At 36.0% G+C, this 26,200-nt stretch overlaps 1 protein-coding gene across 4 annotated transcripts; it reads left to right on the top strand.

The window, feature by feature from the left end:
- Positions 1 to 1,203: 1,203 nt before the first annotated feature.
- On the top strand, positions 1,204 to 7,562 carry LOC120071770 (E3 ubiquitin-protein ligase BIG BROTHER-like). Of its 4 annotated transcripts, none has more exons than XM_090311317.1 (8): positions 1,204 to 1,754; positions 2,428 to 2,600; positions 3,049 to 3,280; positions 3,771 to 3,805; positions 3,931 to 3,975; positions 4,606 to 4,733; positions 5,539 to 5,647; positions 7,334 to 7,562. In XM_090311317.1, exons 2-8 carry the CDS (start codon positions 2,457 to 2,459, stop codon positions 7,382 to 7,384), a joined length of 744 nt encoding a protein of 247 aa, XP_090167443.1. In that variant the 5' UTR covers positions 1,204 to 1,754; positions 2,428 to 2,456; the 3' UTR covers positions 7,385 to 7,562. The 4 variants fall into 4 exon arrangements, with proteins under 4 accessions (XP_090167443.1, XP_038880082.1, XP_038880080.1 ...); XM_039024154.2 differs by having other exon boundaries at positions 1,217 to 1,754; positions 3,747 to 3,805; XM_039024152.2 differs by having other exon boundaries at positions 1,229 to 1,982.
- Positions 7,563 to 26,200: the final 18,638 nt, after the last annotated feature.

Genomic DNA, 26,200 nt, shown 5'->3' with positions numbered 1-26,200 from the left:
ATGGATGGAAGTTTTGAACTTCGATTTAAAAGAGTAAGTATATTGTAAATTTTTATTGACATTGAGCTAAACCACTTTAATTTTTAAATCTCAACCTAATCTTATAATTTGGTTAAATTTTAATATTTTATAAAGTGTTCATAAATTAATCTAGATTGAGATACCTTGAAGATCTGAAAAATGGAGATGAAAATCCAAACTGAGATATCTTGATAGAGGAGAGAGTTGAGGATTTGAGAGGGAAGGATGAAATGGTGACATATGATACACGTGGAAGGATCACTGTTGAAGTCGACGTGCCTTCTTGTCCATCAGTGAGATATGATAATGGATTAAAAAATGTTTAAAAAATGATCTTAAATCTTGTGATTTGAAGTATAATAAATGATTTGAAATTAGTTATTTTGTTTGAAATGAAAAACATTTGAAATTAAAATAATTAAAATTTTGTGTTCGAATGGTAACCAACAAAAAGAAAGAAAGTTAAGAATTTATTAATATGAGATTTTAACTAAAATGTGTTAATTGAAAATTAGAATATGACAAAGTTGAATAATTATTTTAGTTTGAAATCCAATGAAATCTTGCGAAATCCGACAATTTTGTTCCTTAAAGTTTTTAGAGTAAAAATAGAATTATAAATCACTTTGGATTTCAAAAACCACTCTTTTTTGCGATATCGCGCAACAATATTTGTTTGAAATCCATTATAGATTGAAATCCTTAAAGTCATGAGATTTTAAATAGGTTATTAATTTCACGTCTTAAAAGCCCTCGAACTCCAAAGTTGTCTAAAAAATCCAAAACTTTCAATTTTATGTCGAATAAATCTCGACATATTCAGTATTATTATTTTTTTAAACAAAATTAATTAATATATTATGAATAAAATCCTACACTTTAATTCGGTAAATTTTAAGAAACATAAAATAATAAAAAATATATTAAACACAAAATTAAAAGGTTAAAAAGGTCTTAGACAAGTTTTAATGTAAGAGACTAAATAGAAACAAATTAAAAAGTCATGATTAAATCATAAAACTAGAAAAGATTTAAAAAAGAATGATGATTTTAAATAGTAAAACTATTGAAAATATTTTTAAATATAGTAAAATATTACTATTATCATATGTGATATCATAGATGACAATAAATAATGATATTTTATTAATTTATTTACACTTTTTTTTTTTATTTGAAAACGGCTCCCGAAAACAAAATTGAAATTGTTAGAGCATATGAATAGAAAAGTTACAGAGAGAAGAAATTTGTAATTGAAGAGAAGATGAAATGGAATCTCTCCTCGCACGCAATCGAAGAAAACTGAGAGAGAGTTTGTGAATTCTCACAAACAACAAAAGAAGCGAAAGAAAGCGAGAAAAATTCTCTAAGCCTTCGATCCAAATTCGCCGAGAAACCTACAGAAACCACAATCATTCAACCATAGACTCTTTCTCTCTCTCTCTCTCTATCTCTCTCTTTTCCCTCATCAAAGTTGATCATTGTCGCTTTCCTTTAATCGAATCAATCCCCTTTTCTTTTTCTTCTCTTTTCTTTCCCCCACTTCGTTTTCCTCTAGTTTCCCAGCCACCCCTTTTGTTTGTTTCCTTCATATCTCCTTCTACTCTTCCCTCACTTCTTCCTCCAATTGGGTTCTTTTCTGCTGACCCACATGTTCTTTTGAGCTTTTGATTCTTGGGATTCGGCGTCGGAGCTGGTTGCTTGTCTTCTGCGGATCGCTCCGTCGTTGAAATGTGAGTTTCAAACCACCTACATTTTGGTTCTTTCGTTTTGTTTTTGTTTGTCTTCAAGACTGTGGTGTGGTTCGTTTGATTGTGTTTAATTTGGATGGAACAAGGGAGATTTGGGGCTGCAATGATTGCTTGCTTGATTTCCCCTTTTTGGTTTACTTTTGGCTTTTATGTATGTTCTGCATCAGCAATTGCAGAATGTAGAAGGAATTAGGGAGTTTAATTCCGAAGGTACTCTTTGATTATGTTTCATTCGTTAATTGTTGCTTGGTTTTGGAGAATTTGGATTTTTATCAGTTTTCTTGATCTGATAGCCTAGAGATTTGCTGAGTCATGGTTTTGGCTGTGGTAGATAGTTTAAAGCGAAATGTCTTGTCTGATCTGTGTAATTTTTGTCTGTGTTTACTGAATTACTGCTGCTTCTTAAATCTAGGACATCAGAAACTCTAGGGGCTGGTATTTCATTACCTTTTTCTCACATTTAGGGGTAAAACAATACTGGGTTTACTTATTTTTCTCTTCTGTTTCAAGTTGTTGGTTGGAACTTGGAACAGTTTAGTTTGATAAAGTTTTGTAATGGATTGGCTTTGGTGAGCAGTTTGGAGTGGCTTTTTTCTCTTTTAGTTTATTGCCTGGAATATTCTTTTTGGTTTTGTGATGTTTCTGTATTGTACAGAATATTTGTCGGATTCAGTTGTATATGAAATGAGTTGGAACAACACGCAGACAGAAGTTCATCATGTTAACACCAATTATCCTTATAACACTGCTGGAAGTTTTCTGGAATACTTTGAAGGACTTACCTACGAACACGTAAATTTCATTTTTTCGGGTGCTTCACATTCTCAGGTACTTTAGATCTGCTTCCTTCTGTGTTCCAAACTCCTGAACTTGATTTGTTCCTTGCTATTGAACTATTCAATTTATTATTTTTATTACTTTTTAGGCTTCTCTGTCGTTCTAACTTTATGGAGAATCATCTTCTTCGCAGCACATGATTATTTTCTTTGTTCGTGAAATGAAAGGACGTAATATATGCATTTTTTGAGGGGGACTGACATTTGTTCTCTAGGGATTGATCTTGGAGAAGTTTCTTTGCATTTCTTTGGTTTTTCTTCGTCTGACATTCCTTTTTGAGTTGAATCTTCCTTTAAGTTGAAAGTTACCTTCCTCTCTTTATAACTTATAAGCTGGAAAATTCTATATTCGAACCTCGTGCTCCTCTCTATGGTTGCTTTAATTAGTTTTGATTGTAAATGGGAAATGACAATGTACTTATTAAGTTTCACACTTGCAGGAGAATGTTTATCCTCCACTAAATTCAAACTTTTACAAGTTTGGGTTTTCTGATTTTGGTAGTCCTGCTTATTACAACCAACCTCAAGCTTATAGGATGCATGATCACGAGCCCATAATTTATGAACATAGAAGGCTCGAAAGCTCTGCAACTCAGCCTAATTTACAGAGTACCATAAATCCTGAATTCGAAGAAATTACAAATACTATAGCATTTGACAACCATGTAGAATGTAAGTGATGATTCACGGTAATTAAATTATTCTCATCCCTAAAAAAGGCTTTTTCCACTTGTTATTTTATCTGTTGGGTTTACCATTGATATTTCCTAGAAGTATGCAAAATATTTACTTTTGTATTGATGTTCTCGGTAGGAGTGAAACATAAAAAACCGAAGGGTTTATTTTATTTTATTATTTTATATAAATATAAAAAAAGTAATTTTATGATTAACATTCATTAGGATAGAGAATAGTGGTGTTCGTCTTTGTACTTGTTTCTCAAGAGTTCAGTGCAGGCTAAACGTTAGATCTTGAGAGAACACTGCATACATGGATGAACTAAGAACTCTTGTAGAAGATTCTTATAAGTTATTGTTAGAATACCAAAAAGGAATATGGTTCTTAAAACACGGATCTTTCTTCAATTTTCAGTTATTGCTTTATCCCTAATGTTTCATATTTTTTCTCTCTTTGGTAGTCCTGATAACAGATTTTCTCTCAGGTCCAAGGAGACACCATAATTCACATGATTTTCAGGTTTGTGGTTTTTTATATGGTTTGATAAATCAACTTTCTACTTGAAACATGTTATATAAAACTTGTTTGGTCGGGTGTTTTTGCTCAAAATCATTGATGAATAGGATTTTTATCTTTAAGTGTAGGTTGTTTGGCAAGACAATGTAGATCCTGATAATATGACTTATGAGGTTAGTGCATTTGACAATTTTTTTTTTTTACTTGTTTTTTTCCCTTATATTTGTAGTGAAAGTATCAATTTCCATCAATATATGGAATCCTATAGTCAGAAGAACCAAGTAATGCAAGTTACAATTGTCATGTCATCTCCTCAAGTTATGGGGACGAATAAACCATGGGAATTCTAATATCAAAATCATGATTACCAAATGCTTAAAGCTACTTTGATATTAAACAAGAATTTAAACTGGATGTGATAGAATAACTATAAGGAACTTGGAAAAAACAAATCTTGGTTGAGGATATGCCAAAACGTGATGAGACATTTAAATACGTAAGCTTAAAAAAGTTGTTCTTCCAAACTAAGCATAGGTCAACTAGTATCCTCAACCAAGAGGTAAAATATTTGAATTTCTAACCCTATGTTATTGAACTCAAACTATTAGTTTGGTGAAGATACCGGGGCTCATGATAGATCTGCTGAACTATTATTCTGGGGTCGAGATATTATATTAGTCTTTCAAACTAATGTTAAACAAACTTTATCCTATGTGGCATCTGCTATCTTATCTGATTGTCTTCGAATGTATGCATTTGCATTTTCAATACGTGGATAAAAATCTATAACATTTCAAGTTCAGGAATTATTAGAGTTGGGTGAGACAGTTGGAACTCAAAGTCGAGGTCTTTCTCAAGAATTGATCGCTTTGCTTCCGATATCGAAGTACAAATATAGTTTCTTCTCAAGGAAAAAATCTCGTGGAGAGAGGTATATCTTAACTTATGATGTTCATTTAATGGAATGTGTTAAACTTTTTTTCTTTCCTTTCATTGCTCCTAACATTGACCTGTAACCATTATCCTCACTTTTTAGTTTTTAGTTCTTAAGCAATGCTCTTCGCAAGTTACTAATTTCTCGGCGATACAAGTTTGCTGATGAGCGAGATGCATATGTATATTTTCCATTTTCCTTAATTGATGAGCAAGACTTTGTGGTCTGTTTTATATTAATTTCATCTTGAATCAATGATTCGGGGAAGTAAATTTTGATTATCAGCATTCAGATAGTTTTTTTTTCCTTCTTTTTTTTTTTTAAAAGAAAAAACATTCTGATAATTTCATGTCAAACCTACGTCCAAATTATATTTACCCATTCTTTCACTCCATTAATACAAGAAAGAGAATGACAGTGTTTACTTTTATCTCGACTGCCTGATTAATTAGGCTTATTTCCGTAATGCATTGATAAAAGACTTAGATATTCATATTTCTATAAATTTATGGGAGCTCACGATCACCTATGGCATCTGATGGATTGCTTCACTCTATTAACTGAAATATCTTTCTCTTTTCTTTTCCTTTTCCTTTTTTTTGAGATATATATAATCCAAGTATTCAAATGACGATACGTAGCTTAACTTCTACTAAATTATGTTTTGTACTTATGAGAGATGCTAAGTGAACATTTTGGACTTGGGTGTTTCTAATATATAGTAATAACCTGAAACTGGTTGAGAGTCCAGTTTGTTCCTTTACCTGCTGAGCCTAACTCTGTTCCTCTTAATTGAATGTAGATGTGTGATATGCCAGATGGAATATAAACGAGGTGATCGGCGGATCACTCTGCCATGCAAACATATCTATCATGCTGGTTGTGGAACCAAATGGCTTAGCATCAACAAGGTATTATTATTAGTAAGATTGCAAGGGTGATGGCATTGTTGTTTGTTTTATTGGGTAGAACTTCGCAGGCCTGATTCTTAAGCTGTTCAAGATTGCATAATAACCATGTTTGTTCTGTAGTTAAAATGGATATTTATAGGTAGGTTTTTGGGTGTTTAGCAGAAGAATTACATGATTTGGTTTGGAACACAGTGCTCATGTTTATTTCTATTCTTAGAAATTGCCAGACAAATGCATTGTCACCTTTGTCAACCTTATAGGAATTAGGATTTGGATAACTTTTCTAGTCAGATTTTATCTATTCCAAATCAAGTACATTATCTCTTCACCCTTATAATCTGTAGGTTATGATATATTAAACTATTTGATTGCCTTTGCTTTGCACTAAGATTCCATTTGATAACCATTTAACTCCTGTTTGATAATAACTATTTGGTTTTTGATTTTTAGTTTTTTAAAATCGTATCGGTTCCTTACCACTTCTCTTTCCATAGTTCTAATTTTTTCCTAACTGAACACTAGAATGTAGAAGAATTCTAAGAACAAAAACAAGTTTTTAAGAACATACCTTTTTTAGTTTTAAAAAACATCATTTGGTTTTTAAAACATTCTCAAAATGTAGATAAGCAAGACAAAGCAACTACTTGATGGAAGTAGTATTTATAAGCTTAATTTTCAAAAACCAAAAACCAAATGGTAACCTTAGGCCCGTTTGGTAAACATTTGATTTTTGATAATTAAGTCTATTTCATCTCAACTTCTTACAATTTTTTATAACTTTCTTAAGTAAAAGAGTTAAATTCTTAGCTAAATTAAAAAAAGAACAAGTTTTTAAAAACTGTTTTTTTCAGTTTTCAAATCTTGCTTGGTTTTTGAAAATATTGGTAAAGAGTAGATAATAAACCAAGAAGTTTAGAGGTAGAATATGTGTTTATAGGCTTAGTTTTCAAAAATTAAAAAGAAAAAAAATCAAATGGTTACCAAAAGGGCCTTAGGTTTTGGTTTTTGGTTTTTAAAAATTAAACTTATAAACACTATTTCCACTTATAGATTTCTTGGTTATGTTATTTACTTTTTACAGATTTCTTGGTTATGTTATTTACTTTTTTATAGATGTTTTCAAAGCCCGAACCAAGTTTTGAAAACTATTTTTTTTTTTTTTCTAAAATTTGACTAACAATTCAAATGTTCCTTAAGAAATATGAAAACTATATATAATCCTTTTCACAGAAAATGGAGAGATGAAATTTTGTATGTATTTTTGTATTAGATTTTGATCTGTTGGGACTGACGGGGCTCGAACCCGCAACTACCATCATTGGATTTTATTGGAACCATTTGGTTTTGCCGTGATGTAATAGAGACACGGATGTTGATGAGAAAAATCATTTGAATAAGAAAGAGGGAATAAAGAAGTGATGAGAAAGCAACACAATTTTTTAAAAAACCAAGGTTAGACTTATTTTGTACTTAGATCATTGTTTTACAGCTCCAACATCTTCTAAAGAAACCAATGAAAAACAACTTTCAGAAAACAATTTTCAAACCCAAACTCTCAAGCAACTTCAGTTCTTTAATAAAGTAAGGATGAAGATCATCTTTAATTGATTCTTCACCTTTCTTTTTGGTGAGGCAGATCCAGAGGAGGAGTCTTTTCAGTGAATAATTCTATGCTTTGTTGTGCAGGCTTGCCCCATATGTTACACAGAGGTGTTTGGTGATACTTCAAAACGCTAAAAGTCTTCTTCTCTACTTCATTGTTAGATGACAGAAGAACATAATCTTGTTATTGTTTATTATTTTTGAAATTTTTGTGAAAATATGGAGTGGCAATCTCTTGATTCTCTTTCTTAAATATTCCCACTTTAGTGATATGGCAGTGCTGAAGTGAATAAAGATTAATTCCCTTGTATTAGCTTTACCAGTGTTTGGTGTTTGGCTTGGCTGTTTCTTTTTTTAATTTTTTTTTGACAAAGGTAAGAGATGTGTAAGGATAATATCAATCCTACCTCAAGTGTCATTTTTTGTGGTATATGGGAATGAAGAGGCTGAAATGTGAAAAGGTTTGGGAAAGGAATTGGTAAGTTTAGGAATGGTAATCACTAGTTTCTTTAGCTTCTTATGTATCCATGAACGCGTGTTGGATCATCGCTCACCGCAAATACTCTTCTTATGTATCCATGAACAAGAGTATTTTATAGGAATTTTGTAATTCATAGTCTTCTTTAATTGAATTTAAAAAATATTGTTTTTTATTTCTTCTTTATAACTGTGATTTAGGACTATGACTGATCAGTTGATCTACTATTCAACTAATGAGATTAAATGTATTTAATCCATTACTGATTAGTATATTTGAACTTATTTATTGATGTCAATTAGATATTTTTTGTTTGTCAAGTTTATATTATTGATATTCTTTTTAATTTTGCTTTTTAAAATTAAAATATCGATATATGTCCTCAACGAAGAGGTCAACGATTCAAACTCTTGTGCAATTGGTTTGAACTTGAAATATGTGAATAAATTTCATTTCATCTAGTCATATTCAATGCTTGTTCAAATTATCTATTTGTTACTAGCTCTACTTTTTTGTTTGGGAAATTGTTAGAAGTTGCACGTTTAAGTTTTTACCTATTTTTTTTTAAAATTCGTAAGAATAGTTTTTCTCGGTCAATCTTGGGCGAGATCGGCTATGAGATTTTAGTTGAAAAATAAAAAGTTTTCTACTTATTGATTGTTTGTGGTTTTCTCGGTATATCTTGCTAGATTATACATTGAAATTATGTGCATCTTGATGTTAATCTTGGGCAAAATAACATCGAGATTTTATATATTTGAGCTTTTTCGATAAAATTCTGAGCATAATTAACATCGAAATTCATATATTTGAGCTTTCTTGGTAGAATCTCGGGTAGGATTAACATCGAGATTCTACATATATCCTAAAATCTCATCCAATTTTTTCGTAAAATTTGATCTTTTCCAAAATTTAAAAATATTGAATTAATTTAGAGAATCTATTTTGATAATTGGAAAACCTATTTGGAATTTTGGAAATTCATATAATCGTGAAGACATAAATTATGCTACAAATTTGAAAAATCACGTGATAATGTGATATAATATTTATTAAACATAACTGAATTTAGAGAAAATTTGAAAATATATAATATTTGATATAAGATTTAGAAAGATTACCTAAAAAGAATTAACAAGTAATCAAGCGAGATGTTTTGAGAAGAACAATCGATAAGTAAAAAAAAAAAAGTTGTATTTTAAACTAAATTTTGGTAGTCAATCTTGCCCGAGATGTATCGAGAAAGACTATTTTTATAAGGTAAAAACTTAAATATACTATTTCTGATAATTTCCCTTTTTGTTTCTTTTAAGATCTAATTTTTTTCAATCTCATCTTCTTATTTATTTATTTTCTTAATTGCATGTATTTAGTTTTACAAATATTTTTAGGGTTGCTTTTAAATATCGAAAAATAAACTAAAATATTTACAAAATATAACAAAATTTTAGAACTATCAATGATAGACGTAAAATAGACACTGATAGACTTCTATTAGTGATATTGATAGACACCGATAGAAGTCTATCAGTGTCTATCAGCGTCTATCATTGATAATTCTAAAATTTTGTTATATATGCGAGACTATTTAATTTAATGTAATTAATTGAGGCTTTAATCACTTTTACCTTAGCACCCCAAACTTAGGGAAAGTTACTCCATATGGAATGTATAATTATGTTAGAGTTGTAACCTCTTACATTTATTAAATCGACAACAAGGTTATCATAATTTCTTTTAGGATCAATACAATTAGATTTGTGTGCCTAACTACATTTTTTCCCTCAAATGTGGTGGGAAATTTGAGCTGATTGAATTATACTCATGTTGATACTTACGGTCCTATTTGATAACCATTTTTTTTTAAAAAAGTTTTAGTCTATTTTCTTTCAAATTTTTACAATGATTTGTATCTTTCTTAAATAAAAATGTTGAATTCTTAGCGAGGTTTCAATTTTTATTTTAAATACTACTTTTTTTTAAAAAAAAAAAATTCAAACTTTGATTTGATTTTTGAAAACATAAATAACAAAGTAAGAAATTTAAAGATGGAAGGAGTGTTTTTATAGACTTAATTTTCAAAAATAAAAAAACTAAAAAGAAAATGGTTAGGCCCCGTTTGATAACTTTTTGTTTTTTATTTTTAGTTTTTTAAAATTAAGTCTATTTTCTTCCAATTTTCTACCACGACTTGCATCTTTTAAATTACAATGGTTGAATACTTAGCCAAATTTTAGAAACAAAACCAACTTTTTGAAAGCTATTTTTTTAGTTTTTAAAATATGACTTAGTTTTTTAAACTATTGGTAAAAAGTAGATAACAAAGGAAGAAATTTGGAGGAGGAAGTAGTGTATATAGACTTAATATTAAAAAAACAAAAACAAAATGGTTACCAAATGGATATACATTTTTCAGTGATTAAATTACAAATTGTCTTTGAACTTTCAGGTTTATATCAAATGGGTTTTATTGGACACAAAATTCAATTTTCTATCTAATATAAATTCATTAAACTTAAGAATGTGGAATGAATCAACGACCTATTAGACACAATATCCAATTTTTTGGGACCTATATGATAGTTTTAAAATTGAAGGACCTATTTGGTACATACTTGAAAGGTCAAAGACTTATTACATGTTTTTTAAAACTTAAGGAGCTATTTAAACATAAATATAAAAGTTCAATGATTCAACTGTTGTTAATTTGAAGAGAAAACGAGGCATAATGGGAATACAAATATCGAAAAATATAATATTAAAATAATACATAAATAAATAAAACAAACTAAATAACTAAATTTGAAATAAATAAAGAAAACTATAGAAAATAGGAAATTAAGATATCTTCACTTTCTCCAAAATTCATGGAATTTCCATCAATCTACGTGTGTCTTACAAAATCTACTAAATGCCACTATTTATAGGCAATTTAACAAGTAAGAGGTGGACTATATAGACATTAATAGTGTGTAATCTTGGACACATGGACAACATTTGGGGAAATGGGAGTATGACACATGGTCATTGGACACTAGGCATGAGCATCTAATGTGTATCTATTATCATAATATTTATAATATCCCCTTAGATGCCTATTATGTAAATATGTCTCATTAAAATCTTACTAGAAAAAAATCCAATGGAAAAAAAAAACCTCAGTGAAGAAAAAAGAGTACATATTTTATATAATATATACTCCTAAAAGAATATAATATATTTACTCCCTCTCATGAAAAAACCACTTAAGATCTTTGAGTCACCACATTTCAATATTGTGCACCAATTTTTCAAAAGTTGCGGTTGGTAATGTCTTTATAAATATGTCTCTTAGATTATCCTTCAAACAAATTTGTTGTATAATGATGTCACAATTTTCTTCAAGATCATGAGTGTAGAAAAGCTTCAATGAAATATTCTTTGATATATCTCATTTGATTTATCCTCATTTGATTTGGGCTATGTAAGCTGTGTTGTTTTCGTATAATATTGTTAGAAGATTTTTACTAGAAGACAAACCACATGTTCAATGAATGTGCTAAGTCATTGATTTCAGCCATACATATTCTTGACTAGCCTCATGAAATTGCAAGAATTTTAGAATGATTTGAGGAAGTGACTGTTATGGTTTGTTTCATTGATCACCATGATATAACAGTTCCTCCACAGTGAATAGATAACCTGTCTTAGCTTTAGTTTTGTGTGGATCAAATAAATATCCAGAATTTGCATAACCAACTAGTTTAAAATTTGATTTATTTGAATAAAAAAAACTCATATAGATCGTTTCTCGGAGATAACAGAGTATATGCTTAATTCTGTTCCAATGTCTTTTTGTTGGAGAAGAACTATATCTTGTTGATAAATTTACTGAAAATGCAATATCTAGTCTTGTATTATTAGCAAGATATATAAGTGCACCAATTGTACTAAGATATGGTACTTCAGGACCAAGTTCTTTATTATCACCTCGAGGTTGAAATATATCTTTCTTCACATCTAGTGAACGAACTTCCATTGGAATGTTCAATGAATGTGCTTTGTACATATAAAATATTTTCAAAACTTTTCTTGTATAAATTGACCGATGAACAAATATCCTATTTGCTAAATGTTCAATTTGCAAGCCAAGGCAAAATTTTGTTTTTCCGAGATCTTTCATCTCAAATTCTTTCTAAAGATATTCTGTTACCTTTAAAAGCTCTTCAAGAGTTCCAATTATATTTAAATCATCATCATACACAGTTATAATAGAAAATCCTAGTTGTGATTTCTTTATAAGAACACACAGACATATCAAATTATTTTGATATCCTTCTTTGAACAAATATCCACTCAGGTGATTGTACCACATCGATCCTGATTGTTTCAATCCATATAGTGATCTTTGTAACTTTATTGAATACAATTCCCGAGAATTTGCTCTATATATTTCGGGTACTTTAAATTCTTATGGGATTCTTGTCATACCCCCTCCCAGACTACTTTCTGGGCCTAGGAAAGGACATGACTGCAGCAGTTATCAACCTTTTTGTTGACACTTACTGCCTAATAACTTTTGTGGAAATAACTCTGATACCAATCATGCAACCTCATACACAGCAGATGTCTCTATGGCTAAAAACATTAAGTTTACACACAAAATATTTAGATAGATTACATTACTAGCTTCATAAGTCTCGATGCCCAAAACCTTAGTCCCTATATGAACAACGGTAACATGTGTACAATATTTATAGTAACCACCTAACAGACGGGTTACAATCACTTTGTCCTTGAGTGGCAGAGCAAATGTAGAGCTAACCTCCTGAGGATTTGACCGCTACCTGGGGGAAAGGAAAACATTTAAAAACGGGGTGAACTTGCTAGCCCAGTGAGTGATTTTAAGAAAGAAAACTGATTCTAATACAAAAGTCTCAATAAAGAGATTAAACTGAAATATAAATTTCTACAGTACCCATGTACTGCAATATAAACACTTTCCAAGCATAAAGCATACAAAGTTGTTTTCATCATAAAGCATTAAACTATTCCTTAGTTGAGAATAACCCTACTGTGGTTAAATACCAACGTCAATTGCTAGTCAAGAGAGAACCCTTTTGCTCAATCTCTAACTTTAACTGCACGTGGTCATAACTAAGTATCGTCATACCTTAGGTACTTTTGCTCAGATACTGATAACGAGCAGAAATGCACGTTATCATAGTGCTAAGTTCTTAAACAATGTTGGATTACGTTGATGAAATATGTTAATTTGCATCCATTAAGCATCAATTTCATAATATTGCGGTCACATGCGTTCATTGCATTAAAACAGTTGATTTTTGTATTTTTGTGCAGAATATGCATTGACGCAATGCAAGAATTGCGATCATAGGAAATCATCGGTCGAGCGCAACTTCACCGCAAGGCTTTGCGATGATTGTACCCGCAAAAATTCGCCCGAGAAGGATCGCTACAACCTGGTTAGCGCAACTTGGTGGGCGCATCTGGTTGAAAGGATAATTAATCGTGATGGGACAGAAAGCTGATGACAGTCAAATCCGAATTAAGTTGACAGTCGATAACGATCACAAGTACATTCAGCTTTTCTGTGACAAATATTCGGCGCATCAGTCAAAAATTAAAGCTGTCCCATCTGTACAATCATGAGAGAGAAGTCTCCATTCACCTTAGATGTTCTATAAATACCAGCGACATCCTTCGGAAAAAGGGTTCATCAGTTCACCATTCTTTAGTTTAAAGTTTCCTACGTCCTTGTTCATAGTTTTCTTTTGTTTTAAGGCAGACGCGAGAGAGAAGATTGTGCCGATAGATCGTTTCAGTAAGCTTGGGAGAGCGTTGGAAGCTTCAAGTACAGAGAGAGGGTCGACGCTTGTAGAAGCGGGAACATCTTTAGAACCGAATAGAGATTATAATTGAAAAGCCTCGGTCAACAAGGAATTGCTACCAGAATCTCTACCTTTAACTTCCATTGTCATTTTGTACTCCACTCATTTATCGAAATGAAATCTATTTCTCTATCTGTTCACTCTCTGTTATTTACGCATGAGTAGCTAAATTAGTTGAATGGGTTGAGAAGCATTTAGCTAGCACAACTAGGGAATCTTCATGCTTTGCGATTATCTTGTATTATGTATGCTTCATTCGTCTATTAGAGATACTCGAGAGGGTAGTCTAAGGACAGGATCTAGACTTGGGAAGGTCAGGTTAGAACCTAGGCTTGGAAGAGTCAGATTAGAATGCATAATCAAGAGATAGGAGCTTAGGAATGAGCACTATTTGTTATCAACGCATCGCATGCATCCTAGAGATAGGATATGATTGTATGTGGTCACCTTGCTTTTATGCATTTTGCATCATCGCATAGGAAAAGAGTAGAGACTTAGGGATAAGCTCTATGGACACTTTTGCATTCAACACATGCGTCCTAGACTTAGGAGCATCGCATTTGCATTGGAAACTGACTTGTTGTGCATGGTGGTAGCATGATCGCATAGTTTGACGCATTCCCAAGTAATGCTAGCTAAAGATCTTCTCAACACATTTATCGCATACTCAGTGCATCTATCACATAACTGAATTTTCTTAAATCCGTCGCATTTTGTTTATTTTCTCATTAACGCAATCAACAACAAACCAACAATTTATTTATTTGGTTAACGCAAAGTTTTCCAAAAAATTACCAATGCAACCTGTTTTCACAAGTCCCTGTGTTCGACTCTAGACTTACCAGGAAACTTAGTGGAATTTACACTTGGATTATGCTGAGGAAACTTGAGTGCACAACACAATTTCATCAACGCATATCATCCACATTTCCACTTCATAAAATTAAGCATCAGATACCTTCTCAGAACTTGTCCCTCAGTATCGAGTTGCTCGGATACCTTTTCAAATGTCCCTCGTATCGAGTTTCAAGTAAAACTAGTCATTCAATGACTTTCTCTTTAAAGCATGTAAAGCATAATGCACAGAAAACATGTCTTTAAAGATGCTAACACATTCTTTGTGTAAGTAAACACATAAATAGTTTTTCAATAAACTTTCATACATGGCATGCGTTTAAAACATAACTCATGGTTTGCTTGGAATTTACTTTGTAAAACTAGCTAGCATGAGAATAATCTTTCTTTAAAACATGGTTTCTTTAAAACAGTGTAAATATTTAGTCACTCACAACTTTTAGAACTATTCTTCAAGGGTCGATATGCTTTTACCACTGGTGTCAAACCTGTGGGCACAAAAGCATATATTAGCTACTAGCATAAGTCTCCCTTTTGAGACTAACCCTTAAGTAAGCTTTGTGTTTAGCCTTCCTCTTGAAGACTTTCACAACAACGCACCTTGCTGTATATTTAGACACTTAGGAATTTCTTTGAGATTTGGCTCATGCAGAGCTTCCAACCGCTCTTCACCAACGCAATACCACTTATGCAACCAACACTTTTCTCTCTAAGTGTTCTTACAGCTGCATATGGTCATCCTCAAGGCTGCTTATGTGTCCAAGACTCCACTGCAAGCTCTCCTCAGCCTACATAGCAGGTCCAACGCATGGAAAAGCTCAGCCCTTGGTCTGTCCAAGTGTTTCCTTCGAGCTGTTAGCTTATTCAACTCAAGCAGCTGCCTGCTTGTTCATAAAATTCCAGATTCATCTTTCAAAATTAATAACTCGAATTATAGAGCTCATCTCAAGAATTTACTTCTACCAACTTGTTAAGAATTGTCTCAGAAACCTTACGTCAAAATTTCAGCTTCAGACTCTTCGTGATCTGTCCTAGAGACTCAATTATTTAACAATGGCTCGTGTACACTTGAGAACAGAACCTCTGGTCTTTTTTCTCCTTCTCCAGCCTTAATCCATTGAGGACTTCTTCTGACAGTGTCACCTCTGAAAGTAGACTCTCAGAGCTTTCCAACAATATCAAAAACTCTAAATTTGCATGGAGGAATTAATCAAACTGATTGTTTGAAGTTCGACCTCTGCTTTTTGTATTGCTTTCCACCGCTTCTCATTAAAGCATAGCGTGACACTTCATTTTTCATGGAGTTAAATCCGGTGCTAAGGACATATGGTATTTTTAATTGGTGATTAATGCTGATCAATACAAGTCGAATCATTTAGCTCACCGCCCCATCGTTTAGCTCATCATTTAGTGACCTCACACTAATGCTTTTCACTCGACAATCTCGCCCATCGCATAGTACACTGATGCCCATCGTGTAGCACTGGCGGTCATCGTTTAGTGTTGACACCCATCGTCTAGCGTAGCACGACTATCGTCTAGCGTAGCACGACTATCGTCTAGCGCCCATGCCCAACGCGTAGCGCCATCGCCATCTATCACTGATGCCGATCGTGTAGTGCCATCGCTCCATCACATAACGCTATCGCCCATTGCATAGCGCTATCGTTTAGTGTGACCCTTCGCATCGTCTAGCACCGCACTTTGCTGCACGATCGCCTACTGCATCGCTTAGCTCTGTGCATTTGCTACACGATTGCCTACCTCATCGCTTAGCATCGCTCATTTGCTACACAATCGCCTATCTCATTGTGTAGTGCCGCTCACTTGCTACACGATCGCCCAACGCATGCAACTCCAATGCCCAACGCCCATACTCGCGCACACTTGAGGCTATCGCATGCTTTGCTAACCTCTCAAGACTTTGGCTGCTGCATGCTTTCCCATGCCTAGCTTTTCTCTTGGCCGCACTTTGGCTTCCTTCAACTCCCAAATAACCTTTCAAATGAGCAAGGCCAATGCATGGCAGAACACTTAGTTAGTTTTCTAGCCTCCAATGCAATGGGTTATACTTAGCCAATTTTTCAAGCTTTACCTAAGAGTCAAGTTTTCAAACTCCAACAATTCTTCTAACTTTTCACCCTTTTCTCTACCATTACACATTATTTTTCACATCAACCTACTCACCACACTGATCTCAGTAGGGAACATACTCAAGTAGAGAAATTAGGGCTCAAGGTTCACATTTACCTCCCGCTTAAGAAAATTTTGTCCTCGAAATTTCGCTACAAGTCCATCAATTAAAAAATTGCGGATACTTATTTCTCATTTTCTCTTTAGCTTCCCATGTAGCTTCTTTAGTGTATGGTTTCTCCATAGTACCTTTACCAATGGTATTATCTTATTCCTTAAGATTTGCTCTTTTCTTTCAAGAATCTCCACTGGTTCCTCTTCATAAGACAAATTCTCTTTCAATTGTACTAGTTGCTCAGGCAACACATGGGTAGGATCTGGCACATACTTTCTTAGCATTGCCATATGAAACACATCATGGATATGAGATAACTCTGGAGGTAATTCCAACCTATACGCCATTGGGCCAACTCTTTCTATTATCTCGTAGGAATACATTCGACCTTAATTATCAATCTATCGACAATTACCTATATACCATCGTAGCTCGCTGGTGTCCTAGGTAAACCAAACAGGAAATCCATCCTAACATGCTCCCATTTCCACTTTGGTACTGGGAGTGGATTAAGCAATCCTACTGGCCTTTGTTGTTTAAGCTTAACTTGCTGACATACTAAACATCTGTTAACATGCTCTGCTATTTCTCTTTTCATACCAGGCCACTGGTACGACTTTTTTAATGTTCTGTACATCTTCGTACTGCCTGGATGCATAGCATAAGCTGAACTATATGCCTCTTCCATAATAGCCTGTTTAAGTGCTAAGGTGTTAGGTACACATACCCTACATTCTTTCAATAACACTCTATCTGCTCTTAACTGGTAGTCCGTTCTCAGACCTTTACCTATTTCTTCAGCTAACTTCTGAAGATTAGAATCTCTTAACTGTTCGTGTAGAATATCATCTACGAGAGTAGGACGTACTTGAAATGAAGCTATCAAACCTTCTGTCTGACCAACTGATAATGCTGCTTTAGCATTATACAACTCATGTATTAGTACACCTTTTACTGAACAGATAACAGCTCTGACTGATCTGGTCTTTCGACTTAGAGTATCAGCCACCACATTTGCTTTACCTGGGTGGTAATCAATTGTACAGTCATAATCTTTGATCAACTCGACCCATCTTCTCTGTCTCAAGTTTAGCTCTTTCTGATTAAAGATATACTTTAGACTCTTATGATCAGTGAATAGATGACAATGTTCACCAAACAGGTAATGTCTTCACAACTTTAGAGCCAACACAACTGCTGCTAACTCTAAATCGTTTGTAGGGTAGTTACATTCATGCTTATTTAACTGACGAGAAGCATAGGCCACTACCTTTCCTTCATGCATCAGCACACATCTTAATCCTTGTCAGGATGCATCACAATAAACCTCAAACTCTTTACCTAGTGTAGGTAAAGTTAACACTGGTGCTGACACTAACCTCTGTTTTAACTGTTGAAAACTATGTTCGTATTCTGGTGATCACTCAAACTTCGAATCTTTTCTGGTTAGGTTTGTCGATGGTAGAGCTATCTAAGAAAAGCCCTCTACAAATCTTCTGTAATAACCTGCTAAACCCAGAAAACTGCATACCTTTGTTACAGTCATGGGTCATTCCCAGTTAACTATCGCTTCTGTCTTTTGGGAACCTACACTGACTCCGTCATCCAAAACTATATGCCTAAGAAATACAACTTGATTTAACCAAAAATCACACTTACTGAACTTGGCATATAACTTCTTTTCTCTTAGCGTTTGCAACACTAATCCTAGATGTTCCTTGTGCTTCTCTGCACTACTAGAATATACTAGTATATCGTCTATTAAAACTATCACAAACTGTAACATACTAGTATACTAGAATATACTAGTATATAGTCATAATCTTCTCTGCACTAATCCTAGATGTTCCTTGTGCTTCTCTGCACTTCTCTGCACTACTAGAATATACTAGTATGTTCCTTGTGCTTCTCTGCACTAATCCTAGATGTTCCTTTTTATTATTTAATAATAATGTAATTTTTCTTTTTCATTATTTGTCCTTAGTTGAAGGGCATGTTTGAAATTTTGAATTTAAAGTATAAGTGCGAGGACTTAAGTGTTGGCGTGGAGATCATTTAAAATTATTCAATTTGAAAATTTATGGCAGGAGTTAATTGTCTTTGGAAAAGGAAAGGAATTAAATAGTATAAAGTGGAATAAGGAAACGATTTAATTACAATTATACTATTTTCCTTTATTATTATTATTATTTTTAAAAAATAAAATGGAGCACCCACCCCCATCTCCTTCACGCAATCTCTCTCGCTCGAGCGCCCCCTCCCCATTGCTTTATCCGACCGCCGCACCAACACCGCCCCTCACAGCCGTCCGACCGCCGCCGAGCCCTTCTAATAACCCAGACTTGCCTCCCTCACCGGATCTGGCAGGCGCACCCTTCTCACCAGATCCGGTAGGCGAACCCTTCTCACCAAATCCGGCAGACGCGACGTTGCCCACCGCTCGAGCCAGACTTGCCGCCGACCGCCACGCCTCCCTCACTGCCTCCCTTCGCCACCCATTGTGCCAATCTTGCCCAGTTAGTCTAAATCACCGCCGTCGCTTCAGCCCCTAACTGCCGCACTCCGCCACTGTCTACCAGTAGCTTGAGTCGCTGCCGCATCAAGCCGGGTTCTCCACTGTCCATCGCCTCGCTGCCTATTTTCTGCTGCGTGGGTCTTCGTCGGACACTTAGTTTTTGGTAAGATTTATTTTATGGTTGGGTTTCTTGAAAGATTTTGGATGCCCACTAAGTTGGATTAAAGGTTAAATTAGTCGCATTATTTTGATTTTAGATTTGAGCTTGGGAAACTACAGCAGCGACTGTCCAACAGATTCAAGATCGTTCGACAAGAGTTTTGGTAAGTCCTTATTGTTGGCTTGTGGGCACGCTTTGATTACTGAATTAAGTTGACTTAACCCTTGTATCTTTAAGGTTCCAAGTTGTCGTCCATTGGGAGTTAAAAATTTATTGGAAGGAGATTTTTGAGTGGTTGTTAATCAAGTTCTTTGGGTATGTTTTTGGGTATTGTGGTTTTGAATCTGAGATGTCACAATTATTTTTGGACAGAAATTAATGGTTGTATTTGTATGTTAGGTTCGTTGCTTCAAACCGCGATCATCGTTTGGTTTTCTGAGTTTATCTGTGGAATTTCGATTAAGGTAAGTAATCTTACCACTGGAACTGCCCACGGGCCAGACTTTATTTGTATGCTAGCGTGTTGAGTGTATGTTATGGTAAATGTTAGCATGTTGACTGATAGTATGACCTAAATTAAGTATGTTCTGGCACGAGTTCTGTTTTGTTTAAATATACACCTAGGCACTTGATCGTTAGTATGAGGTGGTATGTGTTTCCATATGTTGATATCTGATCTGCTAATGTTGAGGCATACTTGTATGTTGTGGAACTATGATGTTAAAGTATACAGGAATGCTGTAGAATATGTTGTTTAGGATTATGTGTATGTGGTAAAGCCATGGTATCGAGGATTACATGTATGTCATAAATTCGTACGGTCTTGATTTTTGAATGTTGAGTCTATGTGAATTTCCTCACTGATTAGTTAGATGCTCATCAGTTTTGTGTTTCCTTCGGGATTCATCAGTTTGTGTTTCCTTCGGGATTCACCTGTTTTGTGTTTCCTTCGGGATTCACCAGTTTTGTGTTTCCTTCGGGATTCACCAGTTTTGTGTTTTCCTCGGGATTCACCAGTTTTGTGTTTCCTTCGGGATTCACCAGTTTTGTGTTTCCTTCGGGATTCACCAGTTTTGTGTTTCCTTCGGGATTCACTAGTTTTGTGTTTCCTTCGGGATTCACCAGTTTGTGTCTCCCTCGGGATTCACCAGTTTTTGTTTCCTACGGGATTCACCAGAGGTAGTGGGCATACTTAACTATAGTAGGATAGGACTCAGTCTCTTACTTGTTTCATGTGTGTATATGTGCCATAGGTAGGTATCTAGAGGACATAGATGCCTAGCCTGACCCCAGTAGTGGGGTTACTTACTGAGTATTTCATACTCATTCTTTCTATGTTGATGTTTCAAGTAAGGGTAGAGATGCACTGGCGATGGTGCAGCGGAATTCGTGATCGTGCCACTGGGACTAGTTTTTACGCTTCCGCATCATGACATTTAGAGTCCTTATTTTTCCCTTAATGTTTAGTTTTACTGTTTGAAACTTATTATTAAGGATTATTTCTTTTATATACTTTTGATAGTCTTTATGAATTATGTGTACCCTATTATTGTTTTAATAATTGCATTTAATAAATGTTTTTTGAACTTCTCTTGTTTATTTAGCATTTATTTCAACATAATTGAGTGTCGTTTTAAATTCTATGCATGCATTTATTTTAGTAACGGCCTAACCTATGTCCTAGGGGGTCGGGTCGTTACAGTTGGTAGCAGAGCCCATGTTTTGGGTTCTATAGATCGACTTACTACGTAAGTCTAGATAGTCCCCGTGGCCAGTAACGGATTCCTCGTCATCGCCAGGTACGTTATATTAATGAAAGTTTCAATGCATATATGAGGATAGTGATGTAGAGTTTTAAATGCATGATGTCTGAGAAAGGCCCAGAAATAGTTAGTTAACGTACGAATTTATGTCAAGACATGGCATCTAAACGTAGAACAGGAAAAACAGTTAGAGAAGAAATGCAAGTAGAGAGAGCGGAGAGTAGTCAAACTGCTCTGGCGACGCCAATTCCGCTTGTGCCCAAGTGGATGAAAAGGCAATGGAAGCCCGAATTAGTGAAGCTGTTGCAACCGCTCTGATGAGGAAACTGTAGGAATTGAACCGTAGCACGATGGCAGGACAGCCTGCCCAGACCCAGGCTCAGGAGGAACTGGTGCCACCCGAGCCGTTACGGTAGACCCGTCCGTAGGACAAAGACACGCAGGGCTTGTCTCTTGAGGCCAAACATCTGAGGGATTTCTGGAAGTATGACCCTCGCCCCTTTGGTGGATCGTTGGCGGACCCCACCATGGTAGAAATGTGGTTGTCATCTATCGAAATAATATTCCGTTTTATGAGGTGCCCGGAAGAGCACAAACTACAATGCGCAGTCTTCATGCTAACTGGTAACGTAGAAATCTGGTGGTGTTCAGTAGAAAAGATGATCGATATTGGAGGTGAACTTGAAACCTGGGAACAGTTCAAGGAATGCTTTTATGAGAAGTACTTTTCGGCCAACACCCGATACAATAAGCAGGCAGAATTCTTGAACTTGAAGCAGGGCATTATGTCGGTGGAGGAATATGAGCAAGAGTTCGATAAGTATTCTCATTTTGCTCCTGAGCTAGTGGCCACCGAGGCAGCAAGGACCGAAAGATTTATTCAGGGCCTGAGAAGCGGGCTGTGAGGGATGATGCATGCCATGGATCTCAAGACGTACGCGGCGGCGCTGCAAGCCGCTGTGAGGATTGATGTCGATTCCTAGGGGGGAGAGGAATACAGGAGGTCACTCGGGATTGGGACCTCCGCAGGTCAGAAAAAGAAGGCTGGGCACAGGACTCCTGAGCATCAACAGAAGAGTCAGAACACATTACATGCTCCACGTCAGTGGGGACAATAGGGTACCCAAGCTGGGAGTGGCAGGGAGGATAGACTGATATGCACCATTTACAGTAAGCAACACTGGGGACGATGTCTAGTCGGTTCTAGGATTTGTTTCTGATGTGGCCAGAAGGGGCATATGGCAGATAGATGCCCGATGAGGAATGGGCCTGAGCATAGGAGCCAACCCGTAAGCTCATTCCAGGGAGGCCCAAACCGCCAGCAATAGCAGCAAAAGAAATTTTCTACCACTCGGCATGAGGCCGAGAAGTCAGGCACCGTGGTGACAGGTATGCTTTCTATTTTGGGACACCATGCTCTTGTTTTATTTGACTCTGACTCTTCGCACTTGTTTATATCTGCTGTATTTGTGAGACATGCCATGTTAGACTCAGAACCATTGCCATTTGCATTGTCCATTTCCACTCCTTCAGGAGAGATCATGTTAGCTATAGAAAAGATAAAAGCATGTCAGGTAGAGGTAGCCAATCGCCCATTAGATGTAACCCTGATAATTTTAGATATACGCGATTTTGATGTTATATTAGGCATGGATTGATTAGCTGCTAACCATGCCAGTATAGATTGCTCCCGTAAAGAGGTCATCTTTAACCCTCCTATAGGAGCCAGTTTTAAGTTTAAAGGGGTTGGGATCGTAGTCCTACCCAAAGTGATATCCGCATTGAAGGCCAGTAGGCTATTCGACCAAGGAGCCTAGGGCTTTATGGCCAATGTGGTGGACACCAGAGAGAATGAAGTCACCTTGACTTTAGAGCCAGTAGTGAGGGATTTTCCAGATGTGTTTCCAGAAGAACTTCCCGGACTACCCCTGCAGTGGGAGATAGATTTTGCCATTGAATTGAAGCGAGGCACAACCCCTATTTCGAGGGCTCCGTACAAGATGGCCCCGGTAGAGTTGAAGGAACTGAAGGTCTGATTGCAGGAGTTGTTGGACAAGGGTTTCATATGCCCTAGCGTGTCACCATGGAGTGCACCGGTTTTGTTTGTGAAAAAGAAGGATGGATTGTTACGTTTGTGCATTGATTACAGAGAGTTGAACAAGGTGACCGTCAAGAACAAATATCTCCTTTCCAGGATTGATGATTTGTTTGACCAGTTACAGGGAGCCACGGTATTCTCTATGATTGATCTCTGGTCAGGATACCACCAGTTGAGGATAAAGCACAGTCACATACCCAAGACAGCTTTCCATTCAAGGTATGGACATTTTGAGTTCATAGTGATGTCATTCGGTCTAACGAATGCACCAACAGTGTTCATGGATATGATGAATAGGGTGTTTAAGGAATTCCTCGATACCTTCGTGATTGTTTTTATTGATGATATCTTGATTTATTCCAAGACAAAGGCCGAGCATGAGGAGCATTTGCGGAATGTTCTAGAGACGTTGAGGGCCAATAAGCTACATGCTAAGTTTTCTAAATGTGAATTTTGGTTGAAGCAGATGTCCTTTCTAGGGCATGTGGTATCCAAGGAAGGTGTCTCTGTGGATCCTGCAAAGGTGAAGGCAGTTACAAGTTGGGCTTGTCCAACCAGGGTCAGTGAGGTGCGCAGTTTCCTAGGGTTAGCAGGCTACTACATATGGTTTGTAAAGGACTTCTCTCGCATAGCCGCCCCATTAACTCAGTTGACCCAGAAGGGAGCAACATTTATTTGGAATGAGGCTTGTGAAAATAGTTTCCAGGACCTCAAGCAGAGGCTGGTTTCAGTCCCAGTTCTGACAGTACCGGATGGATCAGGTGGTTTTTTCATTTACAATGATGCATCCAAAAAGGGGTTGGGATGCGTATTAATGCATCAGGGTAAAGTAGTTGCTTACGCTTCACGTCAGCTGAAGAAGCATGAACAAAATTATCCCACGCATGACTTAGAGTTAGCAGCGGTGTTTTTTGCTCTCGAGATCTGAGACATTATTTGTATGGAGAGAAGATACAGATCTCCACTGACCACAAGTGTTTGAAGTACTTTTTCATTTAGAAGGAGTTAAACATGAGGCAAAGAAGGTGGTTGGAACTAGTAAAGGAATATGACTGTGAAATTTTGTACCACCCGGGGAAAGCAAACGTAGTGGCAGATGCTTTAAGCAGAAAGGTGGCCCATTTAGCAGCTCTCATTACCAGACAGACTCACTTATGCAGGGAACTAAAGAGGGCAGAGATTGCAATAGTTGTGGAAAGGTCACGGCACAGTTAGCACAATTGTCGGTGCAACCAAGCCTGAGGCAGAAGATTATTGATGCGCAGCGAGACGACCCTTATCTGGAAGAGAGAATTTGTAGAGTGGAGTCAGGCTAGGATAGCGAATTCTCAGTGTCAGCAGAAGGTGGCCTCCTTTATCAAGAGCGTCTATGCGTGCCAGCGGTTAGCGACATTAAGGATGAGTTGTTGTCAGAGGCTCATAGTTCTCTATTTTCGATTCAGCCCGGCAGCACCAAGATGTATCAGGATCTCAAGCGTTACTATTGGTGGAATGATATGAAAAGAGAGGTAACAGAGTTCGTCAGTAAGTGTTTGGTGTGCCAGCAGGTGAAAGCCCCGAGGCAGAAGCCAGTAGGTTTGTTACAACCATTGAATGTATCAGAATGGAAGTGGGAGCATGTGTCTATGGTCTTCATCGTGGGGTTGCCTCGGACAGTCAAAGGTTTCACTGTGATATGGGTTGTTGTAGACAGACTTACGAAGTTAGCACATTTCATACCTGGAAAGCCCATCTTTTCAATGAATAAGTGGGCACCGATATACATGAAGTAGGTGGTAAGATTGCATGGAGTGCCTGTGTCCATTGTGTCGAACAGAGACCCTCGTTTCAAGTCTAATTTCTGGAAAAGTCTTCAGGTGGCTTTGAAGACTCGGTTAGACTTCAATACAGCTTTCCACCCCTCAGATTGATGGACAAACAGAGAGATTGAATCAGATACTGGAAGACATGTTTCGTGCCTGTGCCATAGAGTTTTTCAGGAAGCTAGGATGCTCACTTGCACTTAATGAAGTTTGCTTATAATAACAGCTACCAGTCCACTATTGGGATGTCACCCTTTGAGGCCCTATATGGGAAGAGTTGTAGGTCCCCTGTGTGTTGAGATGAGATAGGAGAGAGGAGATTATTAGGACCTGAATTGGTGCAGACCATGAATGAGGCAATACAAAAGATCAGGGCTCGTATGCAAACAGCCCAGAGCAGACAGAAGAGCTATGTCGATGTAAGACGTAAGGTCTTGGAATTTGAGACAGGGGTGAAAGTGTTCTTAACGGTGGCACCCATGAAAGGTATTCTGAGGTTTGGCAGGAAGGGAAAGTTGAGTTCGAGATTCATTAGAGGTTTGATGCTAAGGAAGTATGTGACAGACCCATCCCACGTAGATGACTACGAGCCCTTACAGTTGAATGATAACTTGAGCTACAAGGAGAAGCCCATAGAGATCCTTGCCAGAGAGGTAAAGATATTGCACCACCGGGAAATTGCTTTTGTAAAAGTGTTGTGGCAGAACCACCAGTTCAGGGAAGCCACCTGGGAGTGAGAGGATGAGATGAAGGCCCAATACCTAGAGCTTTTTCAAGGATGAAATTTCGAGGACGAAAGTTCTTTGAGGAGGGAAGAATGTAACATCCTGCACCTTTTAATTATTTAATAATAATGTAATTTTTCTTTTTCAGTAATTGTCCTTAGTTGAAGGACATGTTTGAAATTTTGAATTTAAAGTATAAGTGAGAGGATTTAAGTGTTGGCGTGGAGATTATTCAAAATTATTCAATTTTCAAATTTATGGCAGGAATTAATTGTCTTTGGAAAAGGAAAGAAATTAAATAGTATAAAGTGGAATAAGGAAACGATTTAATTACAATTATACTATTTTCCTTTTTTTTTTTTTTTTTAATAATAATAATAATAATTATTATTTTTAAAAAATAAAAAAGAGCACCC

This window comes from Benincasa hispida, chromosome 2 (assembly GCF_027475165.1).
Source record: "Benincasa hispida cultivar pf3 chromosome 2, pf3_genome.v1.1, whole genome shotgun sequence".
In the NCBI taxonomy this organism is placed as follows: domain Eukaryota; kingdom Viridiplantae; phylum Streptophyta; class Magnoliopsida; order Cucurbitales; family Cucurbitaceae; genus Benincasa; species Benincasa hispida.
The sequence above is the reverse complement of the archived record's forward strand: the minus strand, read 5'-3'. Positions and strand labels throughout refer to the sequence as shown.